At 40.1% G+C, this 21,346-nt stretch overlaps 1 protein-coding gene across 1 annotated transcript in view; it reads left to right on the top strand.

The window, feature by feature from the left end:
* Positions 1–21,346, top strand: part of LOC126412155 (transcription factor SOX-5-like) — a 264,433-nt gene that overhangs the window by 222,903 nt on the left and 20,184 nt on the right. The window contains exon 3 of the mRNA XM_050081615.1: positions 1,472–1,570. Coding sequence (XP_049937572.1) covers positions 1,472–1,570 — 99 coding nt within the window. The remainder of the gene's footprint in view (positions 1–1,471; positions 1,571–21,346) is intronic.

Genomic DNA, 21,346 nt, shown 5'->3' with positions numbered 1-21,346 from the left:
CTCGTAGTAAGTACTCGATTTTCTTTGTTTTGCTCCTTTCAGTATTAGGTTATGACAACTGGTAGCTAGAAATTACAATTTCGTAGTTATAACGGTCGATGTTGCTTTGGACGTTTACAATTCTAACATTTATCTACAGGTGGCAGTAAACAGTCGTATCTCTTTTTCCTTGTATTATGGAAACTATCACAAAAAGTTTAGATAACTAAGAAAAGCATACAGAAATTTCATTAAGCAGACTGTGCACAAATGAAAAGACTATAAAGGAAACCTCTCTTCAAATTAAAATGGATTGCGATTTGCAGCACTGCTTACTGCCTTTTGTCATTGTTCTAATATAATCTCTGACTCGAGACAACGAAGCGTGATGTCTACCTTCTTGGTCTCTGTCTTTACGCAGATAAAGATCTTTCATCTTCTGTTGCTCTACGTGGTCCTTCAAACAACATGAAGAGAGTAGAAAGATTCGTGACCGTCTCAACGTTTTGACAATATCAGATATGTTGATGACATTGTCGTGTCTTTAGATCCTCAATAAGTACTAAACAGTCTATTTGAAAGTAGCAAATCTCATGGTTTACCCATCAGTAAATAAAAAATCAAAATTAATAGTTTTTTAGAGAAAAGAATAGCATTCAGAAAACACTTTGGCTAGACTTTTCTATAAATGAGATAGCTGATAAAATGGGACACCTGGGGACCTCTTTTAATTCAGAATGGGACAGTCAGATTGAAATTAAATTTCACGTTGAATGGGCAGTGTTTAAAATTCAGTTCTGTACTTATAAAACAAAATGAGCACTCAGAGGAATCTATGACTGACGGCCTTCTGTAAGAAACATACGGTTAGACACTGAACGGGGCAAGGAGATCACGAAACACTTGAAGGCCTCTGATATGTGGGTTTACACTTACATATTCAGAATCTCCTTAAATGGCCACGATGATAAGTGCGAAACACTGAGGGAAATTGAAAAAGTGTTAGAAATTGAAAATAATACCAAGAAAGGTAAACTAATTCTGTCATGCGATGCGGCATCCTAAGAGGTAAAGGTTCCTACAGCTGACACTTCAACGTAATATAACCTCTAGACCAAGAATTTAAGAAGCGGGTTTGAGGCAGATCTTTATTCGAACGTCGATGGACAAACAGAAAACTGGCAAATGAACCGCTAATATCCGGTAACGGATCGGTTCTTGAAAATGAACTGTTCGAGTAAGCAGCTGGATTGGAAGTATATCTCACTAGCGTACCCTGCGAGGTGATTTACAGTTTTGTGTCTGAGTGGTGAAAACAGGATTAGCCATACTTGGTCCACATAGTTTGATAACAGATATGTTAATTATAGAGATAAATTTAGCGGTCCCGCAAGTCTCACACACAACGATCAGTCTTTCAGCATACGTAGTACATGTAATTTCGCTTTGTTGTTATCAACTTGTGACTTAGTGGTTTACTCTATTGTTGCAGGCATTCGCCAGCGCAGAGACGCAGAAGCAGCTGGAGTTGCACCGCTTCCAGCACCACCACTTCCTGCAGCAGCAGCACAACAAGATTCAGGAGCTGCAGGTCTGTGTTTTCTTATTATTATTACTTTTCGTTCCCCACCACTAAAGGTGGAACGGGCTGCTCGAGTAAGGACCCATTGTACAGGCAGGGACCTTTCAGCCAAATACTAGGCGAGCTGGTTACAGGAGCACAGGGAATCCACATTACGAACATTCTGGAGGGGAATTCCAATTCTGGCATTTCGTTTGTAGCCAAGGGAACGCTGGTCAGAACCTGTGGTCGCTTTAATTCTGGGACAAAAAATGTGAAGCCTAGTGTACGTGGACGTGTATTTCTTCATGCGTATACTGAGTGAAGTCAATGACTTGCTCTACCTATGTTACAGGTCTGTGCCACACTTTTTTCAGTATAAATGACAAGCATCCAGAAATCACATGAATGGTAAAGAAAGCATTCTATAACGAATACCTGAAACCGATTGACGAATGAATTTTTTCTAGGCATCCCTGATGAGACAATTTCATATTTAAAAATACAAAAAAAGAGTAAATTATGCTGCAGACTTTCAGATAACTAGACCATCGTGTGACAAATGACTATGTTCGACAGTGACGATACAGTATAAGAAATATAATTTTGAAAGTACACAGAGACTACAACAACTGAATGATGACTTCATCTACTGCAACAAATACGAAATTATCTCTCTCCCTCTCCCTCCCCCCCCCCCTCTCTCTCTCTCTCTCTCTCTCTCTATCTCTCTCACTCTCTCTCTCTCACTCTCTCACTCGCTCTCGTTTGCGAATGAGAAGCTTCGTCATTTCCGCACAAATCGGTTCAATAAAAACCAATTTTTTCTCACTTCTTAGGGCTAATTATACTCATGTTTTTACTGCTAAAACTTTAACACAATACGCGTTTAAGAAGATAATTACTCTGCACTTTCTGCAAATTATCTGAAATGTCATACTGGTCAGACAGTAGCGAAGAAATATAACGTGTGTCAAGCGACTGTTATCAATATATGAAATGAAGTAGGCTACCTTCCTTCCCTTTTGTGTTCAGCGTCACAACCTTTTGTAGAAGTACTTTCAGAAGAAAGGCTGACGAATATAAACATTTAAATAAAACCTAATTTCAACCCTGTTTTGATGCCATCACATTTCCATTCTGTGAAAAATGTGTTCTCGGTGATTTAGTTCTAACTGAGTGTTATAAAATTAAAAGTGGTAACGCAGCCGCGAAACAATACTTCCTGGATAAATAATGTTAAGCAGCACTTGCTAAAGGAGAATACATTCCAATTAGTCTTAAGACAAGTTATGGCCAAACAAAATTTCAACCAGCTTGAACCTTTATCCATTCCATCGGACGATGCTGACTGTGAGCAGCAAAAACACTGGAAGCAAATGAAATGGAATTCCTTGAGGACTTTCCACATTACAGATGACTGTGCTGCGTCCGCAGCTGAAGCCTTCATTTTATACGAAAAAGCAGCTACTAAATGCATGTATTTTGTATAAAAAATAAATACATTTAGCAGTTGCTTGGTGTAATTTTTTCTCATATATAAATGAAATAATTATGTAAACGCAGTCAATAAGAAACGTAAAAACAAATTCACCAGGATATCAAACCGAAAGATGCCAACTGCTTAGAAAATCGATTATTTTAGCTTTACTTGACTATCGGTAATGGTCTCCCAAAACGAAAGCCGCATTTCTTTACAGAAATAAAACTTGCTTGTTATTCCATAATACATTTAAAAGTTATGATAGTCTCCTGGTAGTTAATATACGCTTGAGAACTAAATGATGTACGTATTAAGATCCAAAGTTGTATTAACATCGTTAAAATTGTTGATGAAATAAACATTTCAGTCACAGACAGTGGTTCTTATTTCTCACTGATAGTTTTCACAATAAAAAGTAAATTTAAATAAAAAGTAATGAGTGAAGGGACAAAAGGCAGATGTGTCGGATGTAGTATTTATATTCACTTAATAGTAACTGTGTTAACTGCCAACATTCAACGAAGACTAGCGTAAAATTGCTTTATCCAGAGCGGATGAACAGATATTCACGGTTGTTTCTGGGCCAGAAGACACATATTGATGATTTCACCCAACGAGGAGATGCAGTGATTAAGACTGGAAAAGAGTTTGAAGGAAGTAGATTTAAAATAATCCGACCTCCTTGTCCGTGATTGTTCGTAGTGGCGGTTTATTTGTACTTTTAGCTACTTGTAAATATGCAGCAGCTGCGTGGAGAGGTATGCTTGCATTGGGTTGTAATTACGCCGGAAAGAAGAGTATATAAGTTTTGCATTAGGCAAGAATGCCGTACCAGACAAATCTACACAATTCCCGTTATGTAGAAAAGTAAAATAAACATTGTAAGCTACTCAAAATGGATGTCATATCAGCGATCTACTAGTGGAATAAAATCATAAATAAATCTTAAGCGTAGACCATATTAAGGAAGTTATTCGCCAGACGGTTTCGATTTATTGTTAAAACAGCACCAGTGCCACTTTTGTAAACAACTTATAAGAAAAACAAATCAAACACAACATAGTAATGAGTGTAGCTACAGTAGAATTTGTATAACGTCAACTTGTCGGAAGTTTCACGAAACTAAACTGATGAGAGAACGGAAAAAAGAGGATCTGAAAACCCGTAAACAGGGTATAGTGTAAGTGAAATCGAGCTTTCCTTGCCTAGCAATGGGGCCAAACACCGTAAGTAACGTGTACGAAACATCTCATTCGTAAGCAAAACTATTTTAACTCTAGGAATACAAATCTAAAAATGTAAAATGTATGCAAAATGTTTGCTACCAGTTCTTAAACAATACAGCGAAACTCGTCTGGGGAATAATTTGCTTAATGTGCAACGCGGTGAGGACAGAGGAAAAACATGCTTGATGAGTAATAGCTACTGCCGAAGAGGGCCTTCCAAACAAATTTATCATAAAAAACACTAGTGAGTTTCATCCTAGAATACTGCTCGAGTGTGTGAACCCTTACTAAGTAGTACTAGTTGGGGACATTGAACATATAAAAAGAGGACACCAAGAATAATCGCAGTAAAAGTCGGAGTGGATATAAAATAAGCCCAATAACATCGTAGGAAATATGGCATTGCATTGATTATAAAACTGCACATTTTGATACACTAAAAATATTGACAGGCTTTACCATTAAATGGAGTTATATTTTGACATGTTCGAAATTTTAAGATGCATGCTTCACCAATGAAAAACGTAATTAGACTTAATAACATTCTAAAATATTTGTAGTGGACATATTATATCATGCGTTTTCAATTTCAGTGTCAGATACACTAGAGAATGGCTTCAATAATAAAGCAGATACCGATCGTGTACTAAAATGATGAACTTCCGGGCAGCTAGAGCACTCTCCAAAGAAGGAGACGCTCATAAAAAATTAGGCCATTTACAACGCGTAAAGAGGCAGTTAAGCGGTTATTCTTCCCGCGTTCCAAACACGGAAGACTCCCCTAGTCCTCTACACGTAGGAAGTACCCTCTGCCATGCACTTAGTATTGATTTTCAGAGTACGGATGTACATATACAATAAAGGTTCTCGTAAATGATCAAATACTTAGTCAAACTTTCTTATTATGTCAAATTATTTCGCAGTGCACTGTTTTGATTGACGTGTTTGACTGAAATTTTGTCTGATGGCTGATTTCACAAGATGGTGAACGTGTTAATGTTTCGCTAAGAATGTTTATCAAGAAAGAGTGTTATTGTAATGTAACTCATTGTATCGCGAGTTTCCGCGCGGGAGTGCAATAAAGTAAAATAAAATCAAAGCTCTCCGGTTCTTACATTGGACGAGGTAGGTTACGTGTTCCCACATTGTGGTATTTTAATTAACTTTCACTGGAGGAGTAAGAAGAAGACAACATACTTTCGCATAACTGTATCTCCTTTTTCAATTCGAGTGCGTAGTAATTCTAAGAAGTTATTAAAAGCTTCACTGTCCATTCGGAGAAAGTTAACGAAATCGTCAGCTTTTGAGAGTAGTATTTCTTTTAGCAGATTTTCATGGGTAAATTTATATTTCAATTTTAGCTACGCCCTGAACCAGCTTCTTTTTTTCTTCTTTATGTACACTGCTAAGGTAAACGCATGACACGCTTAGTCTCCATTGGCACCTATTCATACCAGTATCAAAATACTACGCAACACGAACACTCAACGTGACAGCTGATTCAAAACTGAGGTTATCCTATACTTGACAAACTTGGTTGGTACATCTGCGGTCTTCTTTGAGAAACCATTGGATAGGAAACAGCGAATTTGACAAACAAGTATGATCGTTACCAGGGGTGCTGTTGCTACTAACGTAGAACCGAATAAAAAGCGTCGAGTCATTCGCTGGAGCTATCTAAGGAAGCCGCGCAGAAGAGGCTGGGACGGGATTAGAGCATCCTAGTAGCCCCAACGCCGCATCGCTCACTTGCCAGATGAAGCGTGGTACGCAGGTCTAATTATCACCGAACAACTCCAGAGAAGAACGGTGCTGTGACGATCCGTGACTGGGATGGCCACAGTATGTGACGACGCGAGCGTGCTCCTCGGATATCGGCCAACAAAGGCAGTTCTTTTCGCATTCCTTTCTGCGGACGGGACAACTGGCGGATTAGAGCCCGAAGGTAACGGTCGGCGGAGGGGCTGTCGAGCACAAAGGCGGAGGGAGCGCCGAGGCAGCGAGCATCAGTGTCCCGCCAGCATCCGAGCAGGTAGCGTCTCGAACAACACAGCACCACACCACACCGCACGCTGCGTCTCTCCGGTGAGTCGGCCGGCCCGCCAGCTGATGCAGCGTCCCGTCACCACTGCCCTTTGCATTGGCCTTAGCGGCATAACTGCGACATCTCCGGAGGCTTGGGGGAGGTTTATGATAGCGAAGGAACGGACGCAGTTCCACAGCGGCTGGGACTCGGCCGTCGTGTACTTCTGTAAAACTGACGACATTTAGGACGACAAAGGAAGTGGCGCCGGTTTAGAGCGAGGCTGTTCCGATCCACAGTGGCGCCAGTGCAAATGAATTTCCAGGCAGTGTCAGCTTCGAAGGAAGCTGAATGAATAATCACCCCCACCGGGAGTCGTTAGTGCGGAATAACTACAGCGTAACAGTGCTGCGCAACATCTCCGATGAACGTAGCGTGTGAAGGAAGTCTACACTGACGCTCAGGTACCAACGTGCTTAGAAAAAAGTTCTGCTCGCCTTGCTCAACCACCCAACAACTGTCCTGCGACTGTGATATAAATTGAGGATAATTCTGCAATAAACATGCACTGCTTGCAATTTTTTCTTATATTTTCGCTGGATCGTTTTCAAGCACCAACACCTTCACCATCGTATGTGAAATTTGCTGTAGATTTCGCGAGCAGACCGTCACAAAAGCTGTAGCACTGACGGAAAAAGTTAAGCTCGAATAATGTGGAATGGAATTGTTGTTTCTGACTAAGTGTCGTAGAATCAACAAGAGCGTGTGAAATTATTTGATAACTTAGAAACTTTTTGTCACTTATAGCGAATGATGACGCAGCAGAAAAATCACCAACATGAATAAACATCGTCAGGAAAGCACGTAATATTTCTACAGGATAGTGCGAACTTCAACATTTAGTGTTCCGAGGTATTGTGTAGCATTATTCATTCACTTAACGATATTCATCACGCTCAATAATGCGTTCCTCGTGTCTGTTTTAATAGTGACGTCATCAGTAATTGAGGCACATAATACAGTGCTACCAAAATCACCATTTTGCCATATAAGAGACTGATGCGAAAAATTGTCCCTGTCATTCGATGAGGCAAAACAGTATCCCACACCGCAGTAAACTAATTATCTGTCGTTTCCTCAAACGTACCAGTGAAGCTCGCTCAATACTCAAAATGCGAATTTCCCGCATAATCAGTTTTCATTACTTATGTTACCAGTACAGTCAGTTTTGTTACTAATGAAACGAAACACACTGCAGTTCTTTAATGCATCGTGTCCTGTATTTGCGCTATACTCCAGTCACAGCAACACGCGTTTGCGCACACTGTTGTCGTATCATTAGCAAACTCATTTCCACGCTGTTTAGACGAGCCCCATTATAGTTTGTTTGTTCTGCTGTTTGTTTTATTATGGCATAACACACGGCAAGCAAGTATGCAATCAGCTACATGTGACGAAACATGTACTCTGTAGGCCCTGCTGCATAGCTTGATTGCAGCACAACCTCCGATCACAACTATTCGTTCTCTTACTTTCATTTTTCTTATTCTGCCCTGCAGTCTTCGGAATCCCGCTTGCTTTTCCCTCCCTTCTTCCGATCGGTAATTCTTTATGAGGTTCATTTCCTGTACTGTATGCACCTGCGAGTATTACGCCCAAGATTTACCACTATCCACTCTGTCTATTGCCTTATCTCATAAAAATTATGTCCGTTTCTATGTGCAATATATGGCTGTAGTTTATAATACAGCTTTCTACAACTCTAACGTACTCCCGTTGTCTTCTACATTTCAATTGTAGACAGTGAATACACTTGCATTTAAAGTCGTGCGCATACTATTATCGTACAGAAGCGACAGTGGCAAAACCCGACGAATTTCAACTCCGAAGTAGAGCCTTCGAAACAAAACGCTTCGCACTAATTACTATTGACGTGTCCCCTGTTCTATGACAGTCGAGGCAAGGTTTCATTTACTGTAACTTCCCGTAAAGTGGTAGAATTTTGCAGTACCAGTATGTTTCGTTGATCTTGCAACAGTCTTTGTGTGCATCATTAGAACTTACCACCTTCCTCAAACTTCGTCTTTTAATTCGGCGCTGGCACTTTGCTGTAGCTGTATTAGTAACAATCTAGCAGCAAACAATGTATACATTTGTATTTCAAGTAGTACGCGTACAATTTTCGTATGTGAGTGATGACCGTGTAGCACAGCTTTGTACAGTAACTGTCTTTGCGAGAAATACTTACTAACAGGACGTTGTTAAGTGCGTTCTTCCTTCCATTGTGTTCCCATGACGTCCGAAATGTCAGCTGTGATGCTCCCCATACTTTTCCCTTTTTTTGTCTTGTGTAAGTATCCCCCTAGAGATACGTGAGGTAAAACGGTTTTGTTTTGCTCATCAGACACGACATGGAACATTCAACATTTGTTCACCCCTATCGTATTCAAATGTTCAAATATGTGTGAATTCCTAAGTGACCAAGCTGCTTAGGTCATCGGTCCCTAGACTTACACACTACTTAAACTAACTTATGCTAAGAACAACACACATCCATGCCCGAGGGAGGACTCGAACCTCTGGCGGGAGGGACCGCGCAGTCCATGACATGATGCTTCAAAGCGCGCGGCCACTCCGTGCGACTATCTTATTCTACATCTACATACATACTCGGCTAGCCACCAAGCGGTGTGTGGCGGAGGGCACAATTCGCGCCAAAGTCATATCCCCCCTCCCCCCCCCCCCTCTGTTCCACTCGCGGATCGCACGAGGGAAAAACGACTGTCAGAACGCCTCAGTACGAGCTCTATTTACCTTATCTTTGAATGATGATCATTACGCGATTTGAAAGTTGGTGGTAATAATATATGCTCTACATCCTCGGTGAAGACTGGATTTCGGAATTTAGAGAGCAGCCCCTTCTGTTTAGCGCGTCGTCTATCCGTGTGTCCCACCTCAAACTTTCTATGAGATTTGTAACGCTCTCGCGATGGCTAAATGTACCAGTCACGAATCTTGCCGCTCTTCTTTGGACCTTCTCAATTTCTTGAATCAGACCCAACTGGTAAGGGTCCCATACAGACGAACAATACTCTAAGACTGGACGAACTAACGTATTGTAAGTTATTTCCTTTGTTGAAGGACTGCATCGCTCAGGATTCTATCAATAAACCGCAATCTAGAGTTCGCCTTACCCGTTATTTGTGTTATCTGATCATTCCATTTGAGATCATTTCGAATAGTCACACCCAGATACGTACTTGACTGATGTTACCGCTTCCAAAGACTGATCATTTATTTTGTACTCGTACATTAATGGGGATTTACGCAGTAGGTTACACTTACTAATATTGAGAGACAACTGCCAGTCATTACACCACGCATATATTTTCTGCAAATCCTCATTGATTTGTTCACAACTTTCTCCATTCATATCTGATGTGACCCTGGTGAGTCGTCAGCTGGAGAAGTTGAGTTACACTTATGAAGACTGTATACAACCATTATTTATTTACCACCGATTCATGGGCTGTCGTCCGAATTTTGAAAAGTAACAATAGAAGTTGTCAGTACGATTTTGGTACATATACTGTGTTCGAACATTACGAATTACCTCGAAGAAAAAGATTTATTGTCAAATCGTTCTTGTGCAAACAACTAGCTCTTTATTCTCATTAAGTAATGAATGATGTCGACTGGGAAACTGAGTGAAATTGATTTAATATTTCTACGTTTCCAGAAGGCTTTTTACACCGTTTCTCACAAGCGCGATTTCTAATCAGACTGTGTGCCTACGGAGTATCGTCTCAGTTGTGCGACTATGATTCGTGAATCTCTGTGAGAGAGACTACAGTTCGTAATAGTTGACGGGAAGTCATCGAGTAAAAGAGCAGAAGTGGTATCCGGCGTTCTCCAATCAAGTGTTATAGGGTCTCTGCTGTTCGTAATCTATATAAACGATTTAGGAGACAATCTGAGCAGTTCTCTTAGATTGTTTGGAGATGATGCTGTCATTTGCCGTCTAGTAAAGTCATCAAATCATTAAAACAATTGCAAAATTATTTAGACAAGATATCTGCATGGTGCGAAAAGTGGCAATTAACTCTAAATAATGAAAAGTGAGAGGTCGTTCACATGACTGCTAAAAGGGCTCCATCAGATTTCGTTTATACGATAAATTACACAAATCTAAAGGGTGTGATTCCAACGAAACAGATAGGGATTACAGTTACGAATGACTTACATTAAAACTATCACATAGATAGTGTTGTGGGGGAAAGCTAAGCAAAGAGTACAACTTATTGGCAGAGCACTTTGAAGATGCAACAGATCTACTGAACAGACTGTCTACACTGCGCTTGTCCGTCCGCTTCTGGAGTACATAGCACTGACGGAGGACATCGAAAAAGTTCAAAGAAGGGCAGCTCGTTTGGTATTATTACGAAACAGGGAAGAGAATGTCACGGATATGATACGCGAGTCGGGGTGGCAACCGTTAAAATTAAGACGTTTTTCGCTGTGGCAGGATCTTTTCACGAAATTTCATTCACCAGTTTTCTTCACTTTACATTAGAAGAAATGATCATTGTATAAGAAAGAGTCACCTAAAATAAGAGAAATCAGAGCTCGCACGGAAATATTTTAAGTGTTCGTTTTCCCCGCGCGCTTTTGGAGAGTGGAACGGTAGAGAAATAGCTTGAAGGTGGTTGAATGAACCCTCTGCCAAGCAGTTAATTGTGAGTTGCAGAGTAGTCGTGTGGATGTAGTGCGTTCGTAAACATTATTTAGCATTCTACAATTACACTTTGTAAGAGAATCAAGATTTTAATCTCTGTCGTACAGGCATAACCTTAAGCAAATGACAGTGTCGTCGCAATGATGATATCTCCTGCACTTGTAGGTATAGTCTGCGGACCGCTTGGCAATATGTGAAAGAAGCTAATACGTTTTGTGCTCTTTAGCCTTCCTCCCATTCGAGTCATAATGGAATGTAGGAAGACTGATGGCTCATGACTGCACTATCTCACAACACAACCAACTGGCTAAGTTCTTGAGCCTTCGTAAATAGACGTTCGACACAAGTGTTTAACAGTACACATAATTCAGAGTTTCTGTTACATTTATAGCATTATCGCATGAAACTAAAAAGTCGCAATCCGTAGACGTTTTATAGCATTAGTTTGTCGAATCCCCCATTACCTATCGAAACGATGTAGTGGTTGGTACTGAAATGGTGTTCGACATCGGCGACGTTCAAAATCTAGTTTACTTTAGGTTTTCGTAATGTCTCTGACTCAACCGAGGCGAAAGTCAGAATGGTCTTAACAGAAACGCGGTCGATGTCTTCATCTATTTTTAACAATTCCAGCCTTCTGTTCCATCTCTAGCTCAGTTTTGACGGGATGCTAAATGTCAGCTTCCCCTTTTTCGAACAGTATCACAGAAGGATTAATGCGATATAAAATGTAGATTTTAATATTATTGTTACTGTAATTATTATGTACAGTGTGACTTTTCGATTCCGAGCGTGCATCTACGTCTATCCTCTGTAGACCACTGTGAAGTGCGTGGTGGAATGTACTTAGTATTGCACCACGTATTAAAGTTTCATCCCGTTCTATTGCCGTATGGAACGCTGGAAGAATGACCTGCTGAAATACCGCACAACAATTAGTCTAATGCTGTCTCCTCGGTCCCTACGGAAGTGATAGTTCGGGAATTGACGCTGCTGTGGACTGGTGCTCCTTCACCCACACCACGAAGAGCTACACTGAAATAACGTGAAGTCGACTGTGATTTAACAAGTGCATGGTAGGCGCCAGACCTACAGCCGACATAGTTATACAGTGTCAATCAAATACTTCAGTAGCCGGCCGGAGTGGCCGAGCGGTTCTAGGCGCTACAGTCTGGAACCGCGAGACCGCTACGGTCGCAGGTTCGAATCCTGCCTCGGGCATGGATGTGTGTGATGTCCTTAGGTTAGTTAGGTTTAAGTAGTTCTAAGTTCTAGGGGACTGATGACCTCAGAAGTTAAATCCCATAGTGCTCACTTGAACCAAATAATTCAGTAAACAGATTATAATGGTATTATTAATACTAATAACTGCTACAACATGCAAAATTTCCCCCTCAGTGTTATGAAGGTTGCGTATTACTAATGTATAACTAATAGAAAATAGCGCTTGCCCCTTTCAGTAATTCGTTCCAATAGTATAGGACATTAAGATATACTGTATCAGGTGCAGAGAGTGGTTGGGAAGGTCCTGTAATGTGTGACATGGCGGAAATTTAGCCAAAATCTTCAGCCATTTTTTGTGCATAATATGAAACGTGCCTGTGGAGTCACGTAACTAGGAATCACTGTCCCTGTAACTTCTGACCGCTACCACCCGTTCCGCCTTCATTCAACGTCTGAGAAGCGGAAACGGTCGCCAGTTAACTGCAATCAATACGGCCGTCTTCTGGCAGCGACAGAACAGCCTGCGTTTTGTCCGAGCACAGCTCCGCACACCGAAAATAAATATGAGTGCGCCGTGTCAAATAAAGGTATACTCCGTAAAAATTACAGCTTCCGGCGCCCGCGCGGCTGCTGGCTCGAATTAACAGGAACTAGTTGCTACAAATAAAATTATGCCTTCTGTTGTTTGTTTGTCTGTTATGATAGGCGCGGGATTCACAAGCGCCGACTGCCGTGCCGACGCTTTGACCAGCTTTCTATGTCTCTCTGTTGGCCTTTCTGACATCAATCCTCAGTCTTCCAATTCGCCTGCATGTCACAGCACCTCGCTGCACATAACTGCTGGCAAACTCAGCAAGTGAAATTAGAAACTTCGCGAGCTGTATGTTGGCGTCCCTTACGCATGTATTTCCCCCTCTCAATACAACTGTTCCATTTCTGTTGTCGTTACAGAGAGACAACTTCGGGTAAGTAAAGTGCAAGGAAATGTTGGTCCAGAATCATTTACGTGTGATAGCAGCCACTGAATCCGACATCATATAAGATGAACTTTCTTTCTGACGAAACACCCTTTTCATAACTCCCAGAAGTAAGAAACGAATGCCCTGCATTAAGTGCCACTTCACTATAAAATCGATTACGACATTTTATTGCCATTAGTATTTAATTTCATGTTGTTACAAATTCTCCATTAATATAGGCTCAAAATATTTTCATCAGCTCTTTCGTATTCTTTCTATTTATATTCCATGAAAAATTGATATGCTTATATGTAGTCCAAGTGCAGTTCTTCCTATTTAAGGGGAGCCAGAGGAGCCTATGCTGCCCATGTTAAAATCACTAAGTTTGAGGAACATTTATGAATAAACTACCAAATAGAAAAATTTGAATTTTTTTTACATATAGAGTGGTTTAGTATTGCAGTTATGACAGAGTGATTTTGGAGTATCTTTTCTAGTTTCCTTCCAATTATTTTTTTGTATTAATGATCCAAATTTTTTTCAAATAATTGCTTTATAATTAAACTGAAATGAAACTACTGAACATATTGCCAAATGGCTGTGTTACAATGTAAGTTTGACCACTAGGAGTGCTGTATAAAAATTTCATCTCTCTAGCTTGAGTGGATTTTGAGAAAATGTTCCTTATATTCGAAAAATTCTAATTTACGGGAAATGGTTATCAAAGTTTCTCAATACATTCCTGTACTATAGGATGGATTATCAGGGTCTTCTTCTTCATCCTCCAAAAGCTTCCTCTTCTGTCTTCTTTTCTGGCTCGTTGTTCCATCATACTTCATATGCCTTTCTCTTCTTTCTGCTCCTCTTATCCTTTCTCTGTCAATATTTCTTAGTGCTCATACAGTGTTCACCCCGAAATAGTGCTCGTACAGTGTTCACCCCAGCTGTAAATCCTAATGCCTTCAGAACTTCACACTTCACACTGTTCCCTTGGTTGTAGGTTGCTATGGCATCATAAATGCCAAAGTGCAGTGTTTTTATGCTTACAAACACCCTTTTAGGAATCACTTTCCAAATCAAATTGTTTACACTCTCATTAGGATTCTGCGTCTTTCCAGGTAGACATTTGTGTAACAATTTTTGCTGTGCTAAGTCATGAAAAATTGGTTTTATTGCATTTATCACAGCTGCTGGCAAACCATGTTTGTGATCATAGTTCTTTTTTGCATTATATTTGCACCAGGAATCTTTTGGGCACAGGCTGTGTTGAGGGTGTTCATTGGAAGAGGCAGTATGAAGGAACAATGCCCACACTGCTTTTCACATGTCACTAACATTACTAGTATTTTGCCTTATAGCATACCCATAGTATCTCTGTAGACGTTCAATCACCTCATCAGTAAGCCTGCCTCTCCCTCCTATTGTCTTTCCATCACTGAGCTTACTTGAACCCAAAGTTTGTTTGAGCCTTCGAAGCCATGCACCCATACACTTTTGCACATGCCCAATGCATTCCAACTTTTCTACTACAAATTCATTTCCATATGGTTTCAGTTCCTCTATAGTCTTGAAACCTTTGGAGTCACCATCCCCAAGGTAGTATTTGTACCTAACGTTGTATCTGGGAACTGAACATTTAAAAATTTGTTTCACTCCATCCACTTCCATTGCTCCACTTGATCCACTAAAATTTGCCTCACAGGTTCCACTGTGCTCTCCTTTGATTTTATTTTTGTACCTACAATGTTTTGATAATATTGCAACATCTATCACCACAAGTAGCAGTTACAACCCCATTCAGGGATTTATGACCCCTCTTTTGCCAGGAACCATCTAATGCCACTACCAAATCCCTAGAACCACCGTTCATTTCTACAGATTCCTCCATTGCTTCCTTCATGGTTTTCAAAGCCACATCTTCAAACAGAGGATCCTACCAGTTCACAGTAGTACCAAAATTTGCTGGGAGACGATGGCAAGTTCATAATACCACAAAACAGTGTACCAGCAGTAGACCCTTTTCCAATGGATCGAAGACCATACACAAGTCGAACATTCACATCAAACACTCTAGATCGTCCATTTTCACCAAAGAGACTGGCATGTGAATTGTAGAAAGTCACAGATTATCTTCATCTCACAAGCTAAACCAAAGTGCTTTGTTATCTCTAGTCCCACTCCTACACTTGAACACATTTTGCACAGAACACTTTCTTTCAGCACAGAAGATAATAATCAAATATTCAGTACTTCGTTGATATCATCACTGTCACTAACATATTCACGAAATCTGTCACTTCCACCAGTCAGCTTCTTGCTAGAAGATGTCACAGGGCTATGGCCGGCCATGTGTTGCTTAACAGAAGAACGCACTGTTTCAGTAATTGTAGTATCGCAGCTTGGTATTAGTGTTAATTTTCTTTTCCCTACGTTCTTCCTCTTCTTATATACACGGATACTAAAACGTGGCACCGTAACCAGAACAACGTTTTACACAAGAAGTATAATACTACCAACAACAGGCGCAACACTGAACTAATTCGAAACGGTAAACAGCAAAGAGACGATGTTCCGCGCTCTTAGCGCTTCATTTGTCACAGCAAACAATGTAGCCAACCCTTGCACACTCGCTGTATGCGTAACATAAGGCGCTGTATGCGTAACAGGTCGAGAAAATCCCAAGCAGTTCGCCAGGAAGTCACAAGAGGGTGTTAGATGCATTCAGCGGCCGCCCATTTCCTCTGCAGGCGTGGGGGAAAATGGTAATAACTCCACTTCTAGGGCGAGTAGAACAATAATTCAAAGTTTACATTAAAGAGGAATGTTCCAATTAATTTTCGGCAGCAAAAAAAAAAAATCGTAATTTTTTGGATTTGACCACCTCCGGCTCCCCTTAAATATTTGTTGATAGGTGACAAATTTAACACAATTATATTAAATTTGTCACCTATCAATAAATATTAAAATTATATATATAGGAGCAAAGAAAGGAAGGAATATTAGAGTTTAACGTCCCATTCTGTGTCCTAAAGTCGTACACATAACACATACATGCTGTATTATTTCGCATAAATTCACCTGATGATGGAGGTTCAAACCTCTGAAACGCGTAGTGGAAATACAATAAGTTATGTCTGGTAACAATAAACTTGTTAAATCGTTTTTCCAATCGATATCAATAAGAGCCACGGTTCTACCTAACCTAATATGTTCTATTTAAAGTAGATCATGTGTTGATATGATGCAGCAATACAGGAACCAGTTGAAATACGGCTTTGTAATGAACGAGCTTCAGTCTTTTGCAATAATACGTATGCTTATGCCTTAGTCTTACTTTTACACTTAAACAGAATACACTACGTGTCCGTTTAGCTTTTCAAGATATAGTCATCTGCAACTTACCAGCAGGCACGATTAGTGTCGAATTAGTTTACCTGTATATTTTAAACATCCTTCCTTTCTTCGTCATTTGCTCTCAACAGTATAACGGAGAAGACATGATTCACCACATGGGACAGCAGAGGAAATTAATACATCTCCTCCATCATAGCAATTTAGATTTTGTTCAATTCTTTCTCACCTTTTCGTCCGCTGAATGCTGTTACCAGTTTCTGCGCCAATTTTCCAGTGACTGCCTCAATTTTCAATTCCCTGGACATTTCTGTAATTTCTTTATGTTTAGGTCAAATCTTTCATCTGATAGTTTAGCCAGTAGTAGTTCATAAACTGTAAAATTTGCTGCATGTTCTGTTACTTACTCGAAATTCTTCCTAACACTAGGTTACTGTATGCTATGCGTATGTGAAGCTGAGCTCCGTGTGCTATTCATTCAAAAATAATTTTGTTTTGTTCATCCTTGTGGTATTGTTTCTGATGGGTTAATCAACTACAAAATAAAATAATAATCTGATATTACGAGGGTGTGCTGATAGATAATGCCTCGGAATTTTTATGCGAACACTCTTAAAGTTTTTTAAATTAAATAAACGTTGTTAATATTCCAAAACTTTATTCTTCGCGTCTACATATTTATTTCTCAACATAAGTACCCTGGCGACGAACACATTTCTCCGAAAGAGAGACCAATTTGTTGATACCGTCACTGTGGAATGTTTCACTTCGTTGACGGAGCCACAACCTCACCTCTGTTTGCACCGCTTCATCAATATGAAAGCGAAGGTCTTCTATAAGTTTTGGAAACAGATGAAAATCATTAGGGGCCAGAGGGACCGTATGGGGAATGATCGAAGACAGTGAACCAAAGGAAGACAGTGAACCCAAGGCGTCGGATTGTTGGAGATATCGCAGCGCTTGTGTATGTTCCATATGTGGACGAACTCTCCGAATTCGAAACTCGATTACAGCACGCTGTCTCTCACATACCTACATTTTACACGCTACAATTCGGAGTTCTCTAATGGCAGAGGGCTGCAGAGATGTAGACTTGCAGATAAATATGTAGAATGTTAAAAGTTTCCTTTATTTAAAAAAACCTTTAACAGTTTTCACATAAATCCGGAGGCATTACTTTTCATCATGCACTCGTAGTTTTCTGCAAGCAGAGCTTAGCTCGCTAGCTGGTATGGCCACCTCGTAGCATATTGCACTGATATGCAGTGTCCATGTTGCGGATGTGTCAGTTCTTGTAGTGTTAGAAGGGGACCGTCAGATCCGTTAATAGCGGATTTTGATAGTTGTTAGATACGTTATAAAGGGACCTGTCCTGATTACCTGGCTACCGGCTTTTCATGCGACAGCCCTGGTTTCCTTGAAACTCGATGCTGACGTTTTATTCGTACGAATTACACCTGTAAAGTAGCCATATTTTGGCACAGCGACCATAGCACAACGGCGAAGTCCGGGGCTATCACGCTGACGGCGACATAGCTTCAAATCCTGCACAGGTACTTTCTATTTTCTATTTCATCGAAAAAATCATTCATTACAACAAGTTTCCTGCAGATGAGTATTCCGTTTGTTACAGAACAGATTACAGAATCTGCTTACTTGTTATCGCTTGTTGTGCAAGAACAAAATTTTGGATGGTACAGTAGCCTATTTATCGTAGAAGCAACCTAAACACAAATTGGTAGAACACTATGCACATTTATTGCCTTGCAGGCACACGGATTTTTCGCAAGCGATATCGAAAATCATTTCGTTTCAAATCAAAAACATTGTTCTTTCTGCGATTAACTTCGACGTGAACCTCGCGTGTCTGGTAATTCCTGTGAAAGCAGGTGCACTAAATTCATGCAGAATTAAAGAATGTTTTTTTGTGGAATTTTCCACGATATGATTTCTCTATTAGTCTCTAACAAGACTCGAGCATTTCGAATTTCATTCGTGGATATTTTAACCTAGCTGTAAAATTAAACAGGAGAGTTAGCAGTGTACCGACTGGATGGTAGTCCTGAACCTTAGCCGCTGCGCTACGCTTGCTTGGTGCCAACATGAGTAACGTTACGGGTGCGGGAGGTACACATAAAACATCAACATCGATTTTCACGGAAACTAGGCACTGTCGGAAGAAAAGCCGCCGGCCAGGTACCCAGTACAGGTCCCTGTGCAACATAACTAAGACACAACGAAATACGCGATTAACAGATCTGATGGTCCCCTTGTTAGACTAAACCATAATTTTCCTTCCTTGTGGTCTTCGACATTATTTGTAAATGTTAGGCGTCGATTGTCTGAACCTATCCCGGGAGTCAGGTATTCCGACTACGTGATAGAGCTCCACCGTCGGGAAACCTCGTGTCAAGAGCAAATTGAATCTGGAAGGACAGTGTCGCAGCTTGAACGGCTAAAAATGAATGAAAATTAATTCACCATAAGGAGATACGTCCGTTCTACTACTCATAAAGGCGATTTACCTGTCAAGTTCTGTATTTGTATGTAATCGAAATTTGAAACTTTACCAATTTAAAGTGACACAGGCACCGGCCGCAGAAGAAATAGCACCGCGTAACAGACAGTTATGGCCAGCAGAATCGCTAGAGCACAAATGAGAATTTTTGAGAAGGTGATGCATTTTAGAATAGAATCTCATCTGAGCAACAATAATATCGTCAGCAAATCACAGTTCAGAAGAGTTGCTCTACTGAGAATGCCATTTACGTGTTGCTCACCAAATTTTACTAACATTAAATAATAAAATAGCGCCGGTTGGTTTTTTCTGAGTCTTATCTAAGGCGTTTCACTGTATGAATCACAGTATTCTCCTAGTCAAATTGAAAGTTTAAGGGATTGATGGTATAGCCAAGCAATGGATAATGTCATATCTAACCGAATGAATGCAGAAAATAGTACTCAGTAATTGAACCAACGTAGTCTAAGGACATTATTTTGACTAGGGAGAAATCACGTTGCGGATCCCCAAGGCTCGATCTTAGGTCCACTATCGTTCCTCATATATGTAAAAGATATTCCGTTTAATATACAGCAACGAGAATTAGTTCTTTCTGCAGATGTCACTAATACTGCAATCAATTCAAGCATACATACAGTAACAGAAGAAATGGTAAACAGTGTTCTTAAATGTATGATTCACTGGTCTTCTGCGAATGCAAATGATATCACTGTGGGTTTTAAAAAGGCACAACATATTTATTTCTGCACATCTAGAGGGGGGGGGGGGGGCTACACCACTGTACCAATGGTAAGTGTAGCACATGGAGAGGAAATAATAAATAAGAGGGAAACTTCAAAATTCTTCGGTGTCCATATTTATGAGAATTTAAATTTGGAAAAAACACATTTTGGAGATTCTCAAACAACTTCGTTCAGCCACATCTGGACTTGCACTTGCACTGCAAATCTTGGGGAGAGACAAATCAGTAAGATCACCTATTTTAATTCAGTGATGCCACATGGAATAATATTCTGGGGTAACTCATCTTTAAGAAAGAAAGTCTTCATTGGTCAAAAACGTGCTGTAAGAATAATGTATGGTGCACACCCGCAATCATCTTGTAGGCATCTGTTTAAGGACTTAGGCATTGTGACTACAGCTTCGCAATATATTTAGTCCCTCATGAAGTTTGTTTTAAATAATCCACTGCAGTTCACAAGGTACAATGATGTACATAATTATAATACCATATGGAAAAATTACGTTCATTATACCACATTAAGTTTTTCTTTAGCACAAAAAGCGGTGCACATGCTGCAACTAAATTTTTTGATATCTCACCCTGTCTGACAGACAGGAAAGTAAAATTTGAAAGCAAAGTGAAAAAAGTTTCTAATTGATAACTCCTTCTGTTCTGTAGAAGAAGTATTATTGTAATGTATAAAAGATGGTGAGTAGGTATTACTAACTCACACCTGTATTTAATTTATATATATATATATATATATATATATATATATATATATAATTCAGCATATAGCCATATGTACAAAACAGCGATGTGAGTGTAACATGACTCGTTCCACAACATTACGATTTATATAGAAGTGTAAATGTGCCGTTTCAATGATGTGATTAAAACACATTGGAGTGGGCCAACTCGTGGGAAGACTTTGGATCATGGGGTCACTGTGTGGCTTTTGATACTGGTCTACCGCAGTGCGGATAAACTGAAAACGATGTATTCTATTCTCACATGTCGCCCTAGGTGCGTACTGTTCCTTTCACCTATGTTTAATCAGTTCACTGAAACTGCACATTTGCACTACTATTTTCGGAAATATGTCACTGTAAGTAGTGCATGCGTTAACATGTATTCTTTCATGCAATAGTCAAACTTTGTACCAAATAATACCTCAGTTAATTACCTTCATGTTCCACGGATGATTTGGACTATAAATCGTAATGTTGTGGAACAAGTCATTTTACATTCACATCGCAAATTAATTTGTACATACGGAAAAACGCACGACAGCACATCAGCTTCTATTTTGGGAAATATGGTCTTGTAAGTATGCATGTGTTAACACACACTGGCTCAAGCAAACGTTTAGCTTTTTGTCAAATAACACCTCATTTATGACCCCCGTGACTCTGCTGGTCATAAATGCCTGTCACGCGCTGTTGTTTCTCCAGCAGCTCGTGCGTATTTCGATCCGTTAACTTTCAGACATCGCCTGAACACAAATGCATAGCTTTGCACATAAATGACATTTATGACTGGTAGAAAAGACACATCTCC

This window comes from Schistocerca serialis, chromosome 7 (genome assembly GCF_023864345.2).
Source record: "Schistocerca serialis cubense isolate TAMUIC-IGC-003099 chromosome 7, iqSchSeri2.2, whole genome shotgun sequence".
Lineage (NCBI taxonomy): Eukaryota > Metazoa > Arthropoda > Insecta > Orthoptera > Acrididae > Schistocerca > Schistocerca serialis.
The sequence above is the reverse complement of the archived record's forward strand: the minus strand, read 5'-3'. Positions and strand labels throughout refer to the sequence as shown.